A 15,417-nucleotide genomic window follows, 5' to 3' on the forward strand; every position below is an offset into this window, starting at 1 on the left:
CCGAAGGCGTCCTTGGGGTGATCTCGTAGTTCCTACGGGGTGGAGACGATGGGGCCGGTCTATGGATTTTCCTTCCTTTTGCCGCATTTCGCTCAAAGGGTTGAAGGGAGATAGTGCATCAAGCTGTTCGCAAGGGCCAACTTGATCCTCTTCCTCAGGGATCCCAGATGAAGGAACCCTAGGAGAGCCGCCGACTCCAACTACCGTCCATGTACGATCCATACTAGATCTGACCAGCTGCCCATCCTACCTCCTCTACGTTCTTGACAGCCCATCTTTGTCTCAGTAGAGTCTTTGAGTGGCATGTTTCGGTCCTCTTCCCCTTGATCCTTAAGTCTGTTGTTACGGGGAGATGGCTTCCCTTGGAAACTGATGGATCGATACTTGTCCAAAATCTCAGATTTGATGTCTCAGACAATGGCTGGCCTCGGTCTTGTCTAACAAATCAGTCTACCATTTCGCTCCCTCCAAATGTGATACATAGTAGCACAAAACACAAGCTTGCCAATATCTACAATGCTGCCACACCTCCCAAAAGTTTTGGCAACCCAAAGAGCTACTATCATTATGTCGCTGCTCGGGGATAGAGTGGTGGAACATAACCTAAGCACCTCCTTCCAAACCTGGCTTTAGAGGTGCACTAAACAATAGATGGTTCTGGCTCTCAAGTCTGCAGAAACAGAAAAAAGGTCTCACATGGATGTTCCTTTTGAGGAGCTGATCTGTAGTAGAGAGTGCATCCTTTAAGCATCTCCAAGCTATAAATGAATGCCTTGGGATATTAGAGGGAAACCAAACTGATCCAGCCCAATTTACCTTTGTGGTCTCACTGGCCTGTTGTCTGATATGGTGCCAGGCTGATTTAGAGGAGAATACACATGAAGTAGTCCCTGTCTAAACCACCCTATCCAGATCACTTGATGAGAAGCGTGTGATGCTGTACTAGTGCGGGGATCCCAGGACTGATTCCTGCTCTGATACATGATGTAAAACAGAATGGGAGAATAATGACTTATGTCATTAGAGAGCGCAGCCATGTTCTATTTATACTAGAAAGGAAAAAAGGAACAAATTACAAGTATACCTTAGGGCGACGCATACAAGTATGCCCAAAATTTCCTTAAACCCAAATTACAGCAGAAGCATTTATAATAAAGGGTATGAAATACTAAAGGGAAAAGAAAAGGGTAGTTTGGTAACCAAACAAATTATAAGGTAAAGATAATTATGATATGAGGGTGAGGGAAAACTAACCGTCTTCAACCTCTGGAAATCAACCAGCGGCATCTCCCTCCACATTACTCTGATTGAGCTGATATTTTGGGTTAATGTTTATCTACTCCAGCCCTATGAAGCCCAAGTAACAGTTCAGAGAAACATTACTCAAGCCATCAAATTAAACCACTTGAAGTTGCTCCTGGCGGTAGAACAGACCTATGGTTAGATTTTAACAGGTTCTGCCAGCAGGGTTGATTCCAGCGACTCAAAATCCAGGGCTTTAGTTACATGGGGTAGAGGGGACGCATGCCTTGTGTATGAGGGAGAAAGGAAGGAAGATGGGGGAGATCGATTCCAAAAAAGGACTGTTGGTACCGCTAGCAGAGAGTACTGTTAGTAGCTATAAGAAGTAAGTGGCAGTAAAACAGAGAAGAAACAAGGAGAGAAGGAGAGAAGAAGAATAAGGAGAAGATAGAAGGAGGAAGAGAGAGGTCTTGCAGGGGAAGGGGAGAGAAGAAGAGATAAGAGAGAAAGGGGATAACTCACAGGCCACAGAGGTACCAAACTGAAACTCAATTTTCTATTCCATCTTCAATCGATCTAAAAGTGTTGATTACATGATTTACATCCATATAAATAAGAAAGACTCCAACATAAATATGGAAACTAAATCAGTCTAGGAAACTAAACTAAAATAGGAAACTGCTCTCCTACCAAAGAAAAACAATAAAATAAATAATAGATTCCATATCACTCAAATAAAGAAAAATAAATATCTAATTTATTCTACTAGTTCCAAAAACCCAAATTGGACCCGGCTCATCTGTCTCTGGATTCCCAATTGGGTTCAAGCCGATCCATGGAAGTGCTACTGCATCAGAAATGTATCCAGATGATGATGGTGGCTTTATTTCTTAAAAGAAGTATGCTGAAGCTATCCTCAAAAAATTCAGAATTTATATGTGCAAGCCCATGGCTACACCTCTTATGGTGGGTGAAAATTTGAGGAAGGATGATGGGGGGAAAGCAAGTAAATGGTACCATGTACAAAAGTTTGATTGGCAACATGTTGTACCTCACTGCTACAAGGCTAGATAGTATGTTTTCAGTAAGTTATATGTCCAGGGTAATGCACAGCCCAAGTCACTTTCATTTTGGAGTAGAAAAAATGGTCTTGAGATATATTTAAGGGTCTGTTAACTATGGCATTACATTTTTCAGAAGTTTTCAATTGAAATTGGTTGGGTATCGTGACAATGATTGGGGAGGTTGTGTTGGGGATATGAAGAGCACCTTTGTCTATGCATTTACTCTTGGTTTTGGCGTGTTATGGTGGGCATCTAAGAAGCAACAAACAGTTGCTCAATCATCAGCTGAATCTGTATATATTTCAGCTTCATTAGCAACTTCACAAGTAATTTGGTTGAGAAGAATCATGGAAGACATTGGGGAGAAGCAAGAAGAAGGAACTGAGATCTATTGTGACAACAAATAAGCCATTGCTATGGCAAAGAACCCAATCCATCATAGCCTGACACGTCACATAGCCATCAAGCATCATTTCATTAGAGAAGCCATTGAAGAAAAAGAAATTCAACTAAAGTTTTGCAAGAAAGAGGGGCAGCTTGCTGACATTTTTACAAAAACACTTCCAAAAGATAATTTTCAGCATTTAGACAATCAATGGGTGTTCAACAAGGGGAAGAAATGTAGAAGTTAACGTCCTGTTTTGGTATTTTTTTAAGTTGTACTCTGTTTTTTGCCTTTAGTGTCTTTTCCTTGATGTTTAAGATGGGTCCCGGTGTATGGCCCAGAGGTGTGCCAAACACACATAAAAGGTATGTAAAAATCTATCCAAGTGTGTGAAAGAAACAAGAAACCAGAAACTACAACAAAGAAGAAACGTTTAGCTTTCTTCCCCTCTTCTTCTTTTGCGGAATTCTATTACTCTGTTTTTCTTTGCATCTCACTTGAATCTTCATCAAGATTCAGCTGTAGAAACAGCCCACAAAAGGAGAAACCAGAAACTACAACAGAGAAGAAACGTTTAGCTTTCTTCCCCTCTTCTTCTTTTGCGGAATTTTATTACTCTGTTTTTCTTTGCATCTCACTTGAATCTTCATCAAGATTCAGCTGTAGAAACAGCCAACAAAAGGTCTATTATACTCTCATGTCATTGTGGTACTTTGACTAATATCTTATTTATAGACTGTGATTCTAATTTTTTGAATGAGCAGTTTGCTGTTCCTAATAACTTAGCTTTGAGTAAAAATTTATGACCACCTTCTTGGTACTTTTTCTTTTCTGTTCTCTACAGATGTCCACAAATACTACTTTAGGGCAACAAGTACTTCAAAGCCATGGGCTTGACTTCAGAAGCTACTTTTACTGGATATCACTTGCTGCCTTATTTGGCTTTACAATACTTTTCAATGTTGGATATGTGCTGGCTTTAACTTTTTTAAAGCGTGAGTTCATCTTCATTTGCTTAACAGGCTTATGATATATGAAAAGGAAAATTACCATAAAATGATACAATTTTTATTGTGTTCTTCAGCTCCTGGGATGTCTCGTACTATTATTTCATATGAAAAGTTTGCTCAAATACAAGGAAAAGAAGACTGCCACGATGGTTCTGTAGAGGAGGAATCCACTAATGGCCATCCTGAAAATGTTGCAGAGCCTAAAAGAGGTGAGACAACAACAACAACAAACTCAGCCTTATCCCAACTTAATGGGGTTGGCTACATGGATCCAAGCAAAACAAAGTAGGGAAAACAGAGTTCTAACTAAATATAAATAAAAAATAATAATAAAAAACAAGGACTAACAAATGAAAGATGGGAAATAAATAGAAAAATGAACGATGAAAGAAGAAAGATAGTAAGAGGAGAGTGATAGGCACTTGACCATTTAAAGTATTACAAAACTAGCATTTTTTAGTGCCCCCTCAAAATAGAAAAAGAAATGAACACCATTTTTGTTATGGCACCCCTACTTATTAGTATTGGTGTTAGTTATATTGGGCCAGAATACCGTGGGGGTATTCTGGACTTTTTTCCTTTATTATTTGTTAGTTTCTTATGTGGTTTAATCCCACATTGCTTATGTAATTATTTTTACTATTTCATTATAGTTATAAATACAATGTGCTTGGGATGAACTAATCATCCAAGCATTAACCTAATTCAAATCTGTTTCTTCATGGTATCGAGCAGATTTCGAACTAGGACACCAATTTTTGTCGATTTTTGTTCTTCTTCTTCTCTCTCGATCTTCTTCTCTTCTAGTTCTCTCCTTCTTCTCCCTTGTTCTTCATTCCCATATAGGGCAGCACTGATGAGGTAATCATGCGATCCAGTTGCTGCCCCCATTACCTCATTTATGACTTGTAATTCTGTCCGATAGACTCCAATCAACACTGCTGCGATATTGGTTCTTCAGTTCCTTCTTGGAGATTGCTTCTACATCAGATACAAGGGCTCCTCTCCTCTCTTTGAAGACCAGAAGCTGCTGCAGAATTGTTGTTTTATTGGTTCAGAAATTATTCCTCAAGATTGAAGACTTCCTTAAGATCGATTCCTCCATTATCGGGTTTTTTCAAAACCCGACATCTATCGATCTTAGGGTTATTGCTGCCCACTGTTGCTGATTTTGTTGCAGGTTTTTTCTTCACTTATAAGGGCTTCTTCGACAGCTATATCAGCTTCTACAGATCTGTTTTTGGTGTGTGAAGACCTTGAGATCGATCTCATCATTACAGGTTTTTTAACCCTAACTCTATCGATATTGGGCTGCTGCACCTGTTTTTTGGATCTGAATTTTTCTGCAGATGTGTTTCTCGTATTAAGGACTTCTCTACCTCGGTCTTTCAGCCACTTTGATATTATTTATTGCAGCCTAGGCTCCTCCATCGATTCCATCACTTTAGGGTTTTGTTCAAAACCTAAAAACCATAATCGATCAAGGTTCTCTTTGCTGCTGGTTCTATTTGTTTGGGACTTTACTTAAGCTTGTTTGGCCTTCTCTCTACCGGTATGGGTGACTCTACCAACTCTCATCGCTACTTTTGTTCATGATGGCAATCACAATACATGATTATCACACTTTTCCACCTAACCCCATCAAACTGGATGGCTCAAATTACCTTTTGTGGTCTAGATCAGCCTCCTTTGCCATTCGGCGTGGCCTCACCGACCATATTGATGGCACTATTGTTAAGCCTAGTGATAAAGGCCCCGATCGGACTAAGTAGCTGGCCAATAATGGTGTTCTCATGTCCTACCTCATAGCTCTATGACTTCACCTTGCAAAGATAATTTTCTTCTTCTCGACACTGCCGACCAGATTTGGGCTGCTTGCAAGGAGACCTACGGACAGCTTGGCAATGATGCCCAAGTTTATGAAATTGAAAGAAGGTCCTTCACACTACTCGGGAGACCTTCCCTTTCGGACTACTATGCTTCTCTCCATGCCTGTGGCAACAATTGGATCATTACTCGATTTTCACCCTCTATAGTTGCGATATTGCCTCTTATAACAAACATGTGGACAAGATCGAGTCTATGATTTTTTATTGGTTTGAATATGGAGTATGATCCATTCGTGTTCAAGTGTTGGGCCATATACCTTTTCCCACACTTGAACAATCTTATGCATTGGTTTCTTCGAGGAGAACCGTAGGGCTGCCATATTACATCCTCCTATTACTAACAGATCCGCTCTCAAGGCCGCTGCCCCCATTACTCCTACACCCATGGCACCGCTTCTCTGGTGATTCTACTACAGGGATGCTGTTTGTGAGCACTGCCACAAACCATATCACACCAAGGAGAGGCGCTGAAACTTCATGGGAAACCAGCTGACTTTGAAGCAAAACGGGCTGCAAGCACCAAGACAAAGACAAAGCCCAAGGCCCATCGGGACCGAGACTATTACTACAGACCCTACCATCGACCTGGTCTATCCCGGATGAGCTACAGGCATTCCGACGTATGCCGAGGTCTTCCGCCGCCGCTCTACTACATCGCCATCGCCAATTCTTCCGCTCATTCAGTTCACACTTTCGCCCGGCCGTATTCCTTTGGCGGTCATTGTGCTTCGTAGCCTCCCATCCTTGATCATGATCTGGGGCTACGATCATATATGACCGGTTCCTCTAGTTTGTTTCATCGATACTCTCCTACTTCGGGAAGGACAAGGTCAAGGTAGGCGATGGTTCTCTTTCATCTATCTCTCGGAAAGGGAATCATCAATCGCATCCTCCTCCCTTCCCTTAACTTTTGTTTTGCACATTCCTAATTTTACTACTAACCTTCTTTCCATTAGTAGTATTACTCGTGATCTTAACTGCAGTTACTTTCTTTCCTTCTCATTGTGTGTTTCAGGATCCGCCTCTGGGAAGACGATTGGATTGGGTAAAGTGCACGAGGTGTGCACCGCTTGATGATGGTCGCTTCTCTCCACCACCATTACCTTCTCCATCGCACCAAAACTCCACGGTCTCTTCGAACTCTACCAGTGGCACTCTCGGTTAGGTCACCCCCTTTAGGAATTTTAGCACATTTATTTTCTAGTTTGGTCACCCTACATACTAAGGATGACTTTTTTGTGAGGCGTGTGTTCGCCAAACAGACACGTTCAAATTATCCTATTTCAAATAAAAGAAGTTCTTCTTGTTTTGAGTTAGTGCATTCGATGTTTGGGGCCCTAATTGGAAACCCTCTATTTCTCGGCCATCGGTGGTTTGTATCTTTCATTAATTGTCATTCTAGGAACACATGGGTTTATCTCTTGCACACCAAAAATCAAGTTTTTTCATGCTTTCAACACTTTCATAAAATGGTCCAAACTCAGTTCCAGGTTACTCTCAAAATATTAAGAAGTGATAATGGAACAGAGTATAAAGAATCACAATTTCAAAAATATTTGGCTGACCATGGCATCATTCATTAGACTAGTTGTGTTGATACCCCTGCCGGAATGGTGTGGCGAAAGGAAAAACCGCCACTTGTTAGAAATGGCCGAGCCTTAATGTTTGCGAGGAATGTCCCGTCTCAATATTGGGGGATGCGGTTATCACGGCAGCCTATCTCATCAATAGGCTGCCATCTCAGGTACTTTACTCCCGTAGCCCCTCTGATGTTTTAATTGGTAATTCATCCTTTATTGTGCCTCCCAAGGTGTTTGGTTGTGTGTGTTATGCTCGAGACACTAAATCTCCCAACAAACTTGAACTTCGAGGACTCCGTTGTGTTTTCTTGGGTTATTCTTCAACCCAGAAAGGATATAAATGTTACCATCCCCCTTCCCGCCGTACCATGGTTAGCATGGATGTTGTTTTCCATGAGTCCCTTTCTTATTATTCTTCGCCACCTCTTCAGTGGGGAGTCGTGAAGATGTGGCTTTCGAGATTCCTCTACCCGAGGAGCCTCGGTTTCTTACCCTCTTTACCACATGCTGTCCAGCCCTTTTGGATGCTGCCCATCCTACTTTGGAGACCTCCCAACAACCTTTGCTGTTCCTCCCTCACCTAATGGGAATCCTTTACAGGGGAGACCATAGAAAATAGTGTTGTTAATATTCCTACTGGGGAGCACTCGGTCCGAGAACTATGGTGAATTTGAGAAGAGAATTGACAACTCCAACATGATCACCTATACAAGGGGAAGGTCCACAAGAGGGCGATCCCACTATAAGCTCGGTACCCATCCAATGCCGGCCGCATACGATCCTACATCTCCCGGTAATCCTTCCGACCTACCGATTGCACTTCACAAAGGTACTAGGACTTGCACTTTACATCCCATATCTCATTTTGTTTCGTATAACTCTCTTTCTCCCTCTTTTCGTGCATTTGTATCTTTTCTTTCCTCCTGCTTTGGTTCCTAGAAATTGGCAGGAAGCATCTATAGATGGAAAGTGGAAGACAAGAATGTTGGAAGAAATGAGAGCACTACACAAAAATAATACGTGGGATCTTGTGGCTCTTCCTCCAGGGAAAAACCGATGTAGATGGGTCTTCATAGTTAAACAGAAGGCGGATGGTTCGGTGGGACAGGTACAAGGCACGTTTGGTTGCAAAGGGGTTTACTCGGACTTATGGAGTTGACTATCGAGACCTTTGCACCATGGCAAAGCTCAACACGCTTGTCGGTGTTATTATCTTGTCCGCAAATCTTGGGTGGGGTCTTCAAAGTTAGATGTCAAAAATGCCTTTCGCCATGGGGAGCTTGAGGAGGAGGTATATATGGACATTCCACCTGGTTTCTCGATGACAGGATCAAGGGCAAGGTGTGTAAATTGAAGCGTGCCCTTTATGGCTTAAGCACCACCAGGGCCTGGTTTGGCGATTTCATAAGGCTATGATTTCAGCAGGTTACACGCAGAGCAATGCTGATCACACTTTGTTTATCGGACGACTTGGTGACAAGGTTACTCTTCTTGTAGTCTATGTGGATGATATTGTGATCACCGGTAATGATGATGCTGCAATTAGGGATTTGAAAATTCTTCTTGCCGTGAGTTTGAGGTCAAAGATCTTGGTCCCCTAAAATATTTTCTAGGGATAGAAGTTGCTTGATCTTCAAAGGGCATCTTTCTTTCTCAAAGAAAATATGTCCTTGATCTATTGATCGAGACAGGGCTACTTGGCTGTCATCCTTCAGATACTCCTATGGAAGCTACTACGAAACTTAGGGAGAAAGAGGCTGAGCCGGTTGATAAGGGTGCCTATTAGCGGTTAGTTGGCAAACTAATCTACCTTTCCCACACACGCCCGATATTGCGATCTTTGTGAGTTTGGTGAGTCAGTTCATGCACGATCCATATTCCTCTCATATGGATACGGTCCGTCGTATTTTGAGGAACTTGAAGTCTGCTCCGGAAAGGGAATTCTTCTATCCGCCAATGGTCACTGAAGGTTGAAGCCTATCCCGATGCCGATTGGGCTGGTTCTCCCGATAGGAAATCTATCTCTGCTCATTGTTCCTTTGTGGGTGGAAACCTTGTCACAGGCGGAGCAAAAGCGGAATGTTGTGGCAAGGTCTAGTGTAAGCTGAATTCCGTGCAATGGCACAAGGAATTTGTGAACTTCTGTGGCTTAGAGGGTTATTGCAGGATATTGGTGTTGCTGTCCATCTTCCAATGATGCTTTATTGTGACAATAAAGCGGCTATTAGTATTGCTCATAACCCTGTCCAGCATGATCGCACGAAACATGTGGAGGTTGACCGACATTTCATCAAGGAGAAGCTTGAAGCTGGCCTCATTTGTGTTCCCTTTGTGAAGTCTTCTGATCAGCTAGCTGATGTGTTCACTAAGGGATTGAGTAGCAAGCTGTTTCATCCTATCTTAGTCAAGTTGGGCATGCATGATATATATACTCCAACTTGAGGAGGAGTGTTAGTTATATTGGGCCAGAATACCGTGGGGGTATTCTGGACTTTTTTCCTTTATTATTTGTTAGTTTCTTATGTGGTTTAATCCCATATTGCTTATGTAATTATTTTTACTATTTCATTATAGTTATAAATACAATGTGCTTGGGATGAACTAATCATCCAAGCATTAACCTAATTCAAATCTGTTTCTTCAATTGGTTATCCTAATTTTTCCTTCATTATATATGAATTCCATGGTTGATTTTGTAGGAAGGATGGTCTTACCTTTTGAGCCCCTAACAATGACCTTTCAGAATCTTCATTACCACATTGACACTCCTACGGTAATCATACTAATGTAATATTTTTACAGTAAATTTAGTTTTCTAGATAGGAAAGTCAGATCAAATGACTTTGTTTATTGCATTGGTCTCAGGCAATGAGAGAACGGGGCTTCAAACAAAAAAACCTACAACTTCTTCAAGATATTACAGGTGCATTTAGGCCTGGTGTTCTTACAGCATTAATGGGTGTCAGCGGAGCTGGGAAGACTACTCTTATGGATGTTCTTTCTGGAAGAAAAACTGGTGGTACTATTAAAGGAGAAATTAAGATTGGTGGATACGCCAAGGTTCAAGGAACATTCGCTAGGATATCAGGTTACATTGAGCAAAATGACATACATTCTCCACAGGTCACCGTGGAGGAGTCAGTGATATATTCTGCTTGGCTGCGACTGTCGCCTCAGATTGATTCAAAAACAAAAGCTGTATGACATCCATCATTTAGAGATTGACCTTTTTTGTGCCATACCTTTGGGCAGAATCTAATGTTGAATCGTCATGAAATGCTTTTTACAGGATTTCATAAATGAAGTCCTTGAGACTATTGAGCTCGATGGAATTAAAGACACTTTGGTAGGTGTGCCTGGTGTCAGTGGTTTATCAACCGAGCAACGTAAACGTCTCACAATAGCCGTGGAACTTGTTGCCAATCCCTCAATTATCTTCATGGATGAACCCACCTCAGGATTGGATGCAAGAGCAGCTGCAATTGTCATGCGGGCAGTGAAGAATGTGGTTGGTATGGGACGAACAGTTGTTTGCACCATCCACCAGCCAAGTATAGATATATTTGAGTCATTTGATGAGGTATATCATTAATTCAAGCACTTTTTATAATCTCCCTCCCTCCCCCTGACATAAGAAACCTTAGAAATTGAGAATGATGTGGTGACCCCTTAGAGTAGTGCAAACACTACCAATATTATGCAGTTACAAATGGATGGAACTTCTGCACCAGACACCTAAAATTGCTAGTTCCATTTCAACACAACCTGAAAGAGGAGTGTTGAGTGCGTAACATTTATGGCGTGTAAGTTCAAGGGAACATCAACTTTATATCTCAATTCTCTTTGGTGCTGCAAATATTTTCACTTCAAAGACACTAAATTTTCATGCAAAACCAAGTTCTGGAAGGTAGCCAACCAAATCAAATTTGGATGGCATTTGAACTGAAGCATCTAGTTTTGCTCTATGGATTACTCTTCTGGACATTTGGCTGTCGGACAGATGGAGAAAGATGTGGATAGGTGCCACGTTGAATTTATGGGTATCTCAACCATCGCCCACCATTTGGATCTTTGCCCTTTTGATTTTTCCAAGGTTCCTAAGCTTCCCACTTTCCCAAACAGAATTGGAATTTTGTAAGCTCTAAAATGACATGCAGAGCCCTGATATGTGACCCGAGATAAAACAATAATATGGACATGTCCACAAAACTTGGGCTCATCAAACAATGCCTCATGGCATAAAAGCTGCTTCAGTTGGAACTTGGAATGCCTTCCAAATGAGGCTCATTTGGATCCCTGCACAATTTTTTATATGTTAAGTAAGTCCTGGAGATTCAGCAAGCCAAGCATTAGCTTCTAGAAAACACTGTGCTTGTGAATTTTTCACTATAAATTGCTTCGGATGTCATCTTGTAATATAGGTTTGATCTATCTAATGCACATTTTACAATTCTTGCAGTTGGTTCTAATGAAAACTGGAGGACGCTTAATCTATGCCGGACCATTGGGTCAACATTCATGTAGGGTTATTAAGTATTTTGAGGTAAGTTTACTAACTTCTGATATATTATTTTTTCATTTATTGTCATATATTATGCTGCCTTTTATGATCAGAAACAAGTGGTTGGTAAGTCCTTCTTTTCCTTCATTTTTTTTCAGGAAATATCTGGGGTACCAAAGATTAAGGACAACTACAATCCAGCAACATGGATGTTAGAAGTTACATCTACATCTGCAGAAGCAGACCTTGGTGTTGATTTTGCCGAAATCTATAGGAATTCAAATTTTTACAAGTATAACTTCCACCTCCTAAAAGAAAAGAATAAAATAATGTAATACTATTCTAAATCTAGTACATCCAATTTTTTGTTTTGAAGATCACATCAAAATCGGGTAAATTGGATGATATTAAACATCATCCAATCGTGTGATTATTTGTGTTATCCTTGTGTACCTAACCTTGGGAATTTGGGTACACATTCTATAGTTGAATCTAAAGGTTCATTAAATAATGTGAATATGATAATATCCCTTATTTTATATCTCTAAATTATTTTTCATAATCAGTATCTTCTTGCTTGCGTCAATGTACTAGAAGTTGTTGCAATCAAAAGGTATTATTTTTTGGGTGCGTTATAGGGTCTTTTCTTTCAATTGGAACTACAGTTTCCTACTCTGACATCCAACAATACATGTTAAATCAGTTATGACTCATTAATTCATGGGGAGCCTCATTATAGACCACAAACTATTCTTCTTTTTGGGGTAAAGTTAAGTGTAACAATTGATTGGTTATCGATATAAAACATGGTATTGTAAAATGTTTTTGTAGCTGATTTTTTATTCTTTATTGTAGGGACAATGTAGAGCTTGTTAAACAATTGAGTACTCCACTGCCTGGTTCAAGGGATTTGTTTTTCTCTACCTATTTTCCGCAAAATGGTTGGGGGCAGTTCAAAGCATGCTTGTGGAAACAATACTTGTCCTATTGGAGAAGTCCTGATTACAATTTAAGTCGTTTCATTTACACATTCTTTGCATCTGTGCTATTTGGAATACTGTTCTGGAATCAAGGCGGGAAGATGTAAGTCAATTTACTCAACTGGGTTTGTATATTACTATAGAATTTAGATGACAAAAATCAAAGGTAACTACTTCAGGTCATTACTTCAAGAGAAATTCTAGGGAGACCACCTTCATTCCTCAACCAGTTCTTAATCTTCCTGCGCTTGAAATCAGAGCAACACTATAAAAGTCAGGTCAAGGGATGAAGTGGTCTCCTTATGCACAAATTATTCTTTTCATTTCTTTGTTTTCTCTTCTCCTCTTCTCAAGATGCTTTTTTCTTTTCTTTTTTTTCTATCCATTTCTTGACAAACAAACACAGCCTAAGATGGGCATTTTTTTTTTGCAAGATTACTCCCATTATGAAAATAATTCTCTTCATTTTTTTTTTTGCAGAAATACCCAGCAAGACTTGCTCAATGTACTTGGTGCGATGTTTGTTGCAGTGCAACTCATAGGTGTAAATCTCTCCATGGTACTCTTACCATTTGTTGCAACAGAGCGCATTGTCTTCTATAGGGAAAGAGCTGCTGGAATGTATTCTCCGTGGGCATATTCATTTGCACAGGTTTAAACCTTTCTCTCAAACTCATCTAGTTGAATTGGCCCAAGTTTGTTTTGCCTCAGGGGCAAGAGAAAATAAATTATACTATCCTTCTTCTTTTTTATTAATTTGTCACTTTTTATTGGAATTGATTAAGATTCTAATAAAGAGTTGTTCTAGCATGGCACTACTAGAGGATGAAAATTTTATCCTTCTTGTGTCTAAGAGAAGCACATGGTAGGACAATATACGAAGAAATTTTCATCCTTTTCAACTTCGGCTTTTGCAGTACAGTTGCCACATGTCATGCATGGGAGTACTTCCTCCTGTTGTGTCATAGTATATTTTTTATGGGAGAGACTTCTCTGAGCAATCAGGGTACATTACACCCTCTCACATTGATATTTTAAATCATTATTTCTCTCTCATGAAAACAATTAATAAAATATTGAATGTGAGGAGGTGCAATGTACGCCTTAGGGTCAGAGAGCCTTTTCCCATTTTTTGTTTTAGTGTTGGCCTATCAATTTTAGCTTTTCTAGTTTTTGCCATTTTAAGCTTACATGAGTTTGATTGCATACTGCAGGTGGTAATTGAGATTCCATATTTGTTCACTCAAACTTTTATATATGTCATTATTACATACCCCATGTTTGGGTACTACCCGTCAGCATATAAGATATTTTGGTACTTCTATACTATGTTCTGTGTGCTAGCCTACTTCAATTACCTTGGAATGATGCTTTTATCCCTGACACCAAGCGTTCGTGTTGCTGCAACATTGGCCTCCCCCTTCTTCTCAACGTTGAATCTATTTGCTGGCTATCTAATACCCAAACCGGTAAGCATTTACTCCACTTTCTTGCTCGAAATGTTACCTAGTTTTCTGCAAACCCTGACCCATAAATTTTCCATGTTGATTAGACGTGACTGACTTCTGATCGACTTGAGAGGTACAATAGTTCTTGACTAAATTGACTCCTACACTCTGTAAAACCGGATTAATCCTGACTACAGTTAAATCAAGTAATCCTTTTTTTCTTTTTTTTTTTTTGAGGACTATGGCTGCCTTCTGAAGTTTTATTAATCTTAAAATTAAAAAATGAACTGCAACTTTTGGGTACATCAGGTCTGAACCTTGTCAAGGTACTTGTAATTTCACTCCTACCGATCAGGGTGTTGCATGCTCCTATTGTTAGGAGTATTATGGGGTTTGTTTCTTTATGTTTTAGTCAAGCGGATTTTTGGGGGTTTAGTCGATTGTCGCCTTAGTGGTATCGAATGCCATGGCCCTTTTTTATGCCAAATATACTTAAGATATTATTCATAACTAAGAAAATACCCCCTATTTGAATCCAATAAAAATAGTTAAAAAATAAAATTATAAAAGGATAAAAAGTTAAACCCCCCCCCAATTCAAGAACAAAAACCGGACTTCTGACGGTCGGTCAAATTTTCAACTTTCTAATGCTGAGGTTTTTCTCAAATCTAAAAATTCTATAAATTTTAATATGGTAAAACATTGCTAAAAAATTAAAAGTTGTAAAATATTCATTTGTTGATATCTAAAAAAAAATATTTTCATTCAGAGCGATTTTGACTAGGGGAGTCAAACGGTCAGTTCGGCTCGGTTTCGGTCGGGCTGAATTGGGTTTCGGTCTCAGAATGGTTAAACCAAAACCAAACCATTAAGAAACTTCGGTTTTCGGTCGGTTTCAGTTTCGGTCCGGTGCGGTTTCGGTTTATTTCGGGTTTTCAATATCGGGTTAATACCAGTTTAGATCAGTTTGCTTTCGGGTTTGAGCCACAATGAAATCTTAAATTCATAATTTTTAGTGAGGAAAGATTCAATAAAAACACTTCAATTCACCTTCCCAAGTTAAAAAAAAAATATATACAACCAAAAATAAGAAAAATGATTTGATATGTTCATCAGTTCATGTTGTAATTCAAACAAAGAAGAATAAATTATATGGGGAAGAATAGAAGATAATTAATATTCAAATCAATGGATATATAGAGTTTGTAGCGAAATCATTGTTACAAATCATATAGTTATTTATCATTAATTGTAAGGAGAAGGTAATTAAAATTGAAATCAATAAATTATCACTGAGAAGATAATTAATATTGAAATC

At 39.7% G+C, this 15,417-nt stretch overlaps 1 protein-coding gene across 1 annotated transcript in view; it reads left to right on the forward strand.

Annotated features, from left to right (window-relative positions):
* LOC122638532 (pleiotropic drug resistance protein 3-like) overlaps window positions 1-15,417 on the forward strand; it is a 59,006-nt gene that overhangs the window by 28,700 nt on the left and 14,889 nt on the right. The window contains exons 14-23 of the mRNA XM_043831369.1: window positions 3,536-3,686; window positions 3,776-3,910; window positions 9,870-9,943; window positions 10,036-10,368; window positions 10,460-10,750; window positions 11,630-11,713; window positions 11,830-11,963; window positions 12,527-12,754; window positions 13,132-13,303; window positions 13,866-14,120. Coding sequence (XP_043687304.1) covers window positions 3,536-3,686; window positions 3,776-3,910; window positions 9,870-9,943; window positions 10,036-10,368; window positions 10,460-10,750; window positions 11,630-11,713; window positions 11,830-11,963; window positions 12,527-12,754; window positions 13,132-13,303; window positions 13,866-14,120 — 1,857 coding nt within the window. The remainder of the gene's footprint in view (window positions 1-3,535; window positions 3,687-3,775; window positions 3,911-9,869; window positions 9,944-10,035; window positions 10,369-10,459; window positions 10,751-11,629; window positions 11,714-11,829; window positions 11,964-12,526; window positions 12,755-13,131; window positions 13,304-13,865; window positions 14,121-15,417) is intronic.

This window comes from Telopea speciosissima, chromosome 9, assembly GCF_018873765.1.
Source record: "Telopea speciosissima isolate NSW1024214 ecotype Mountain lineage chromosome 9, Tspe_v1, whole genome shotgun sequence".
NCBI lineage: Eukaryota > Viridiplantae > Streptophyta > Magnoliopsida > Proteales > Proteaceae > Telopea > Telopea speciosissima.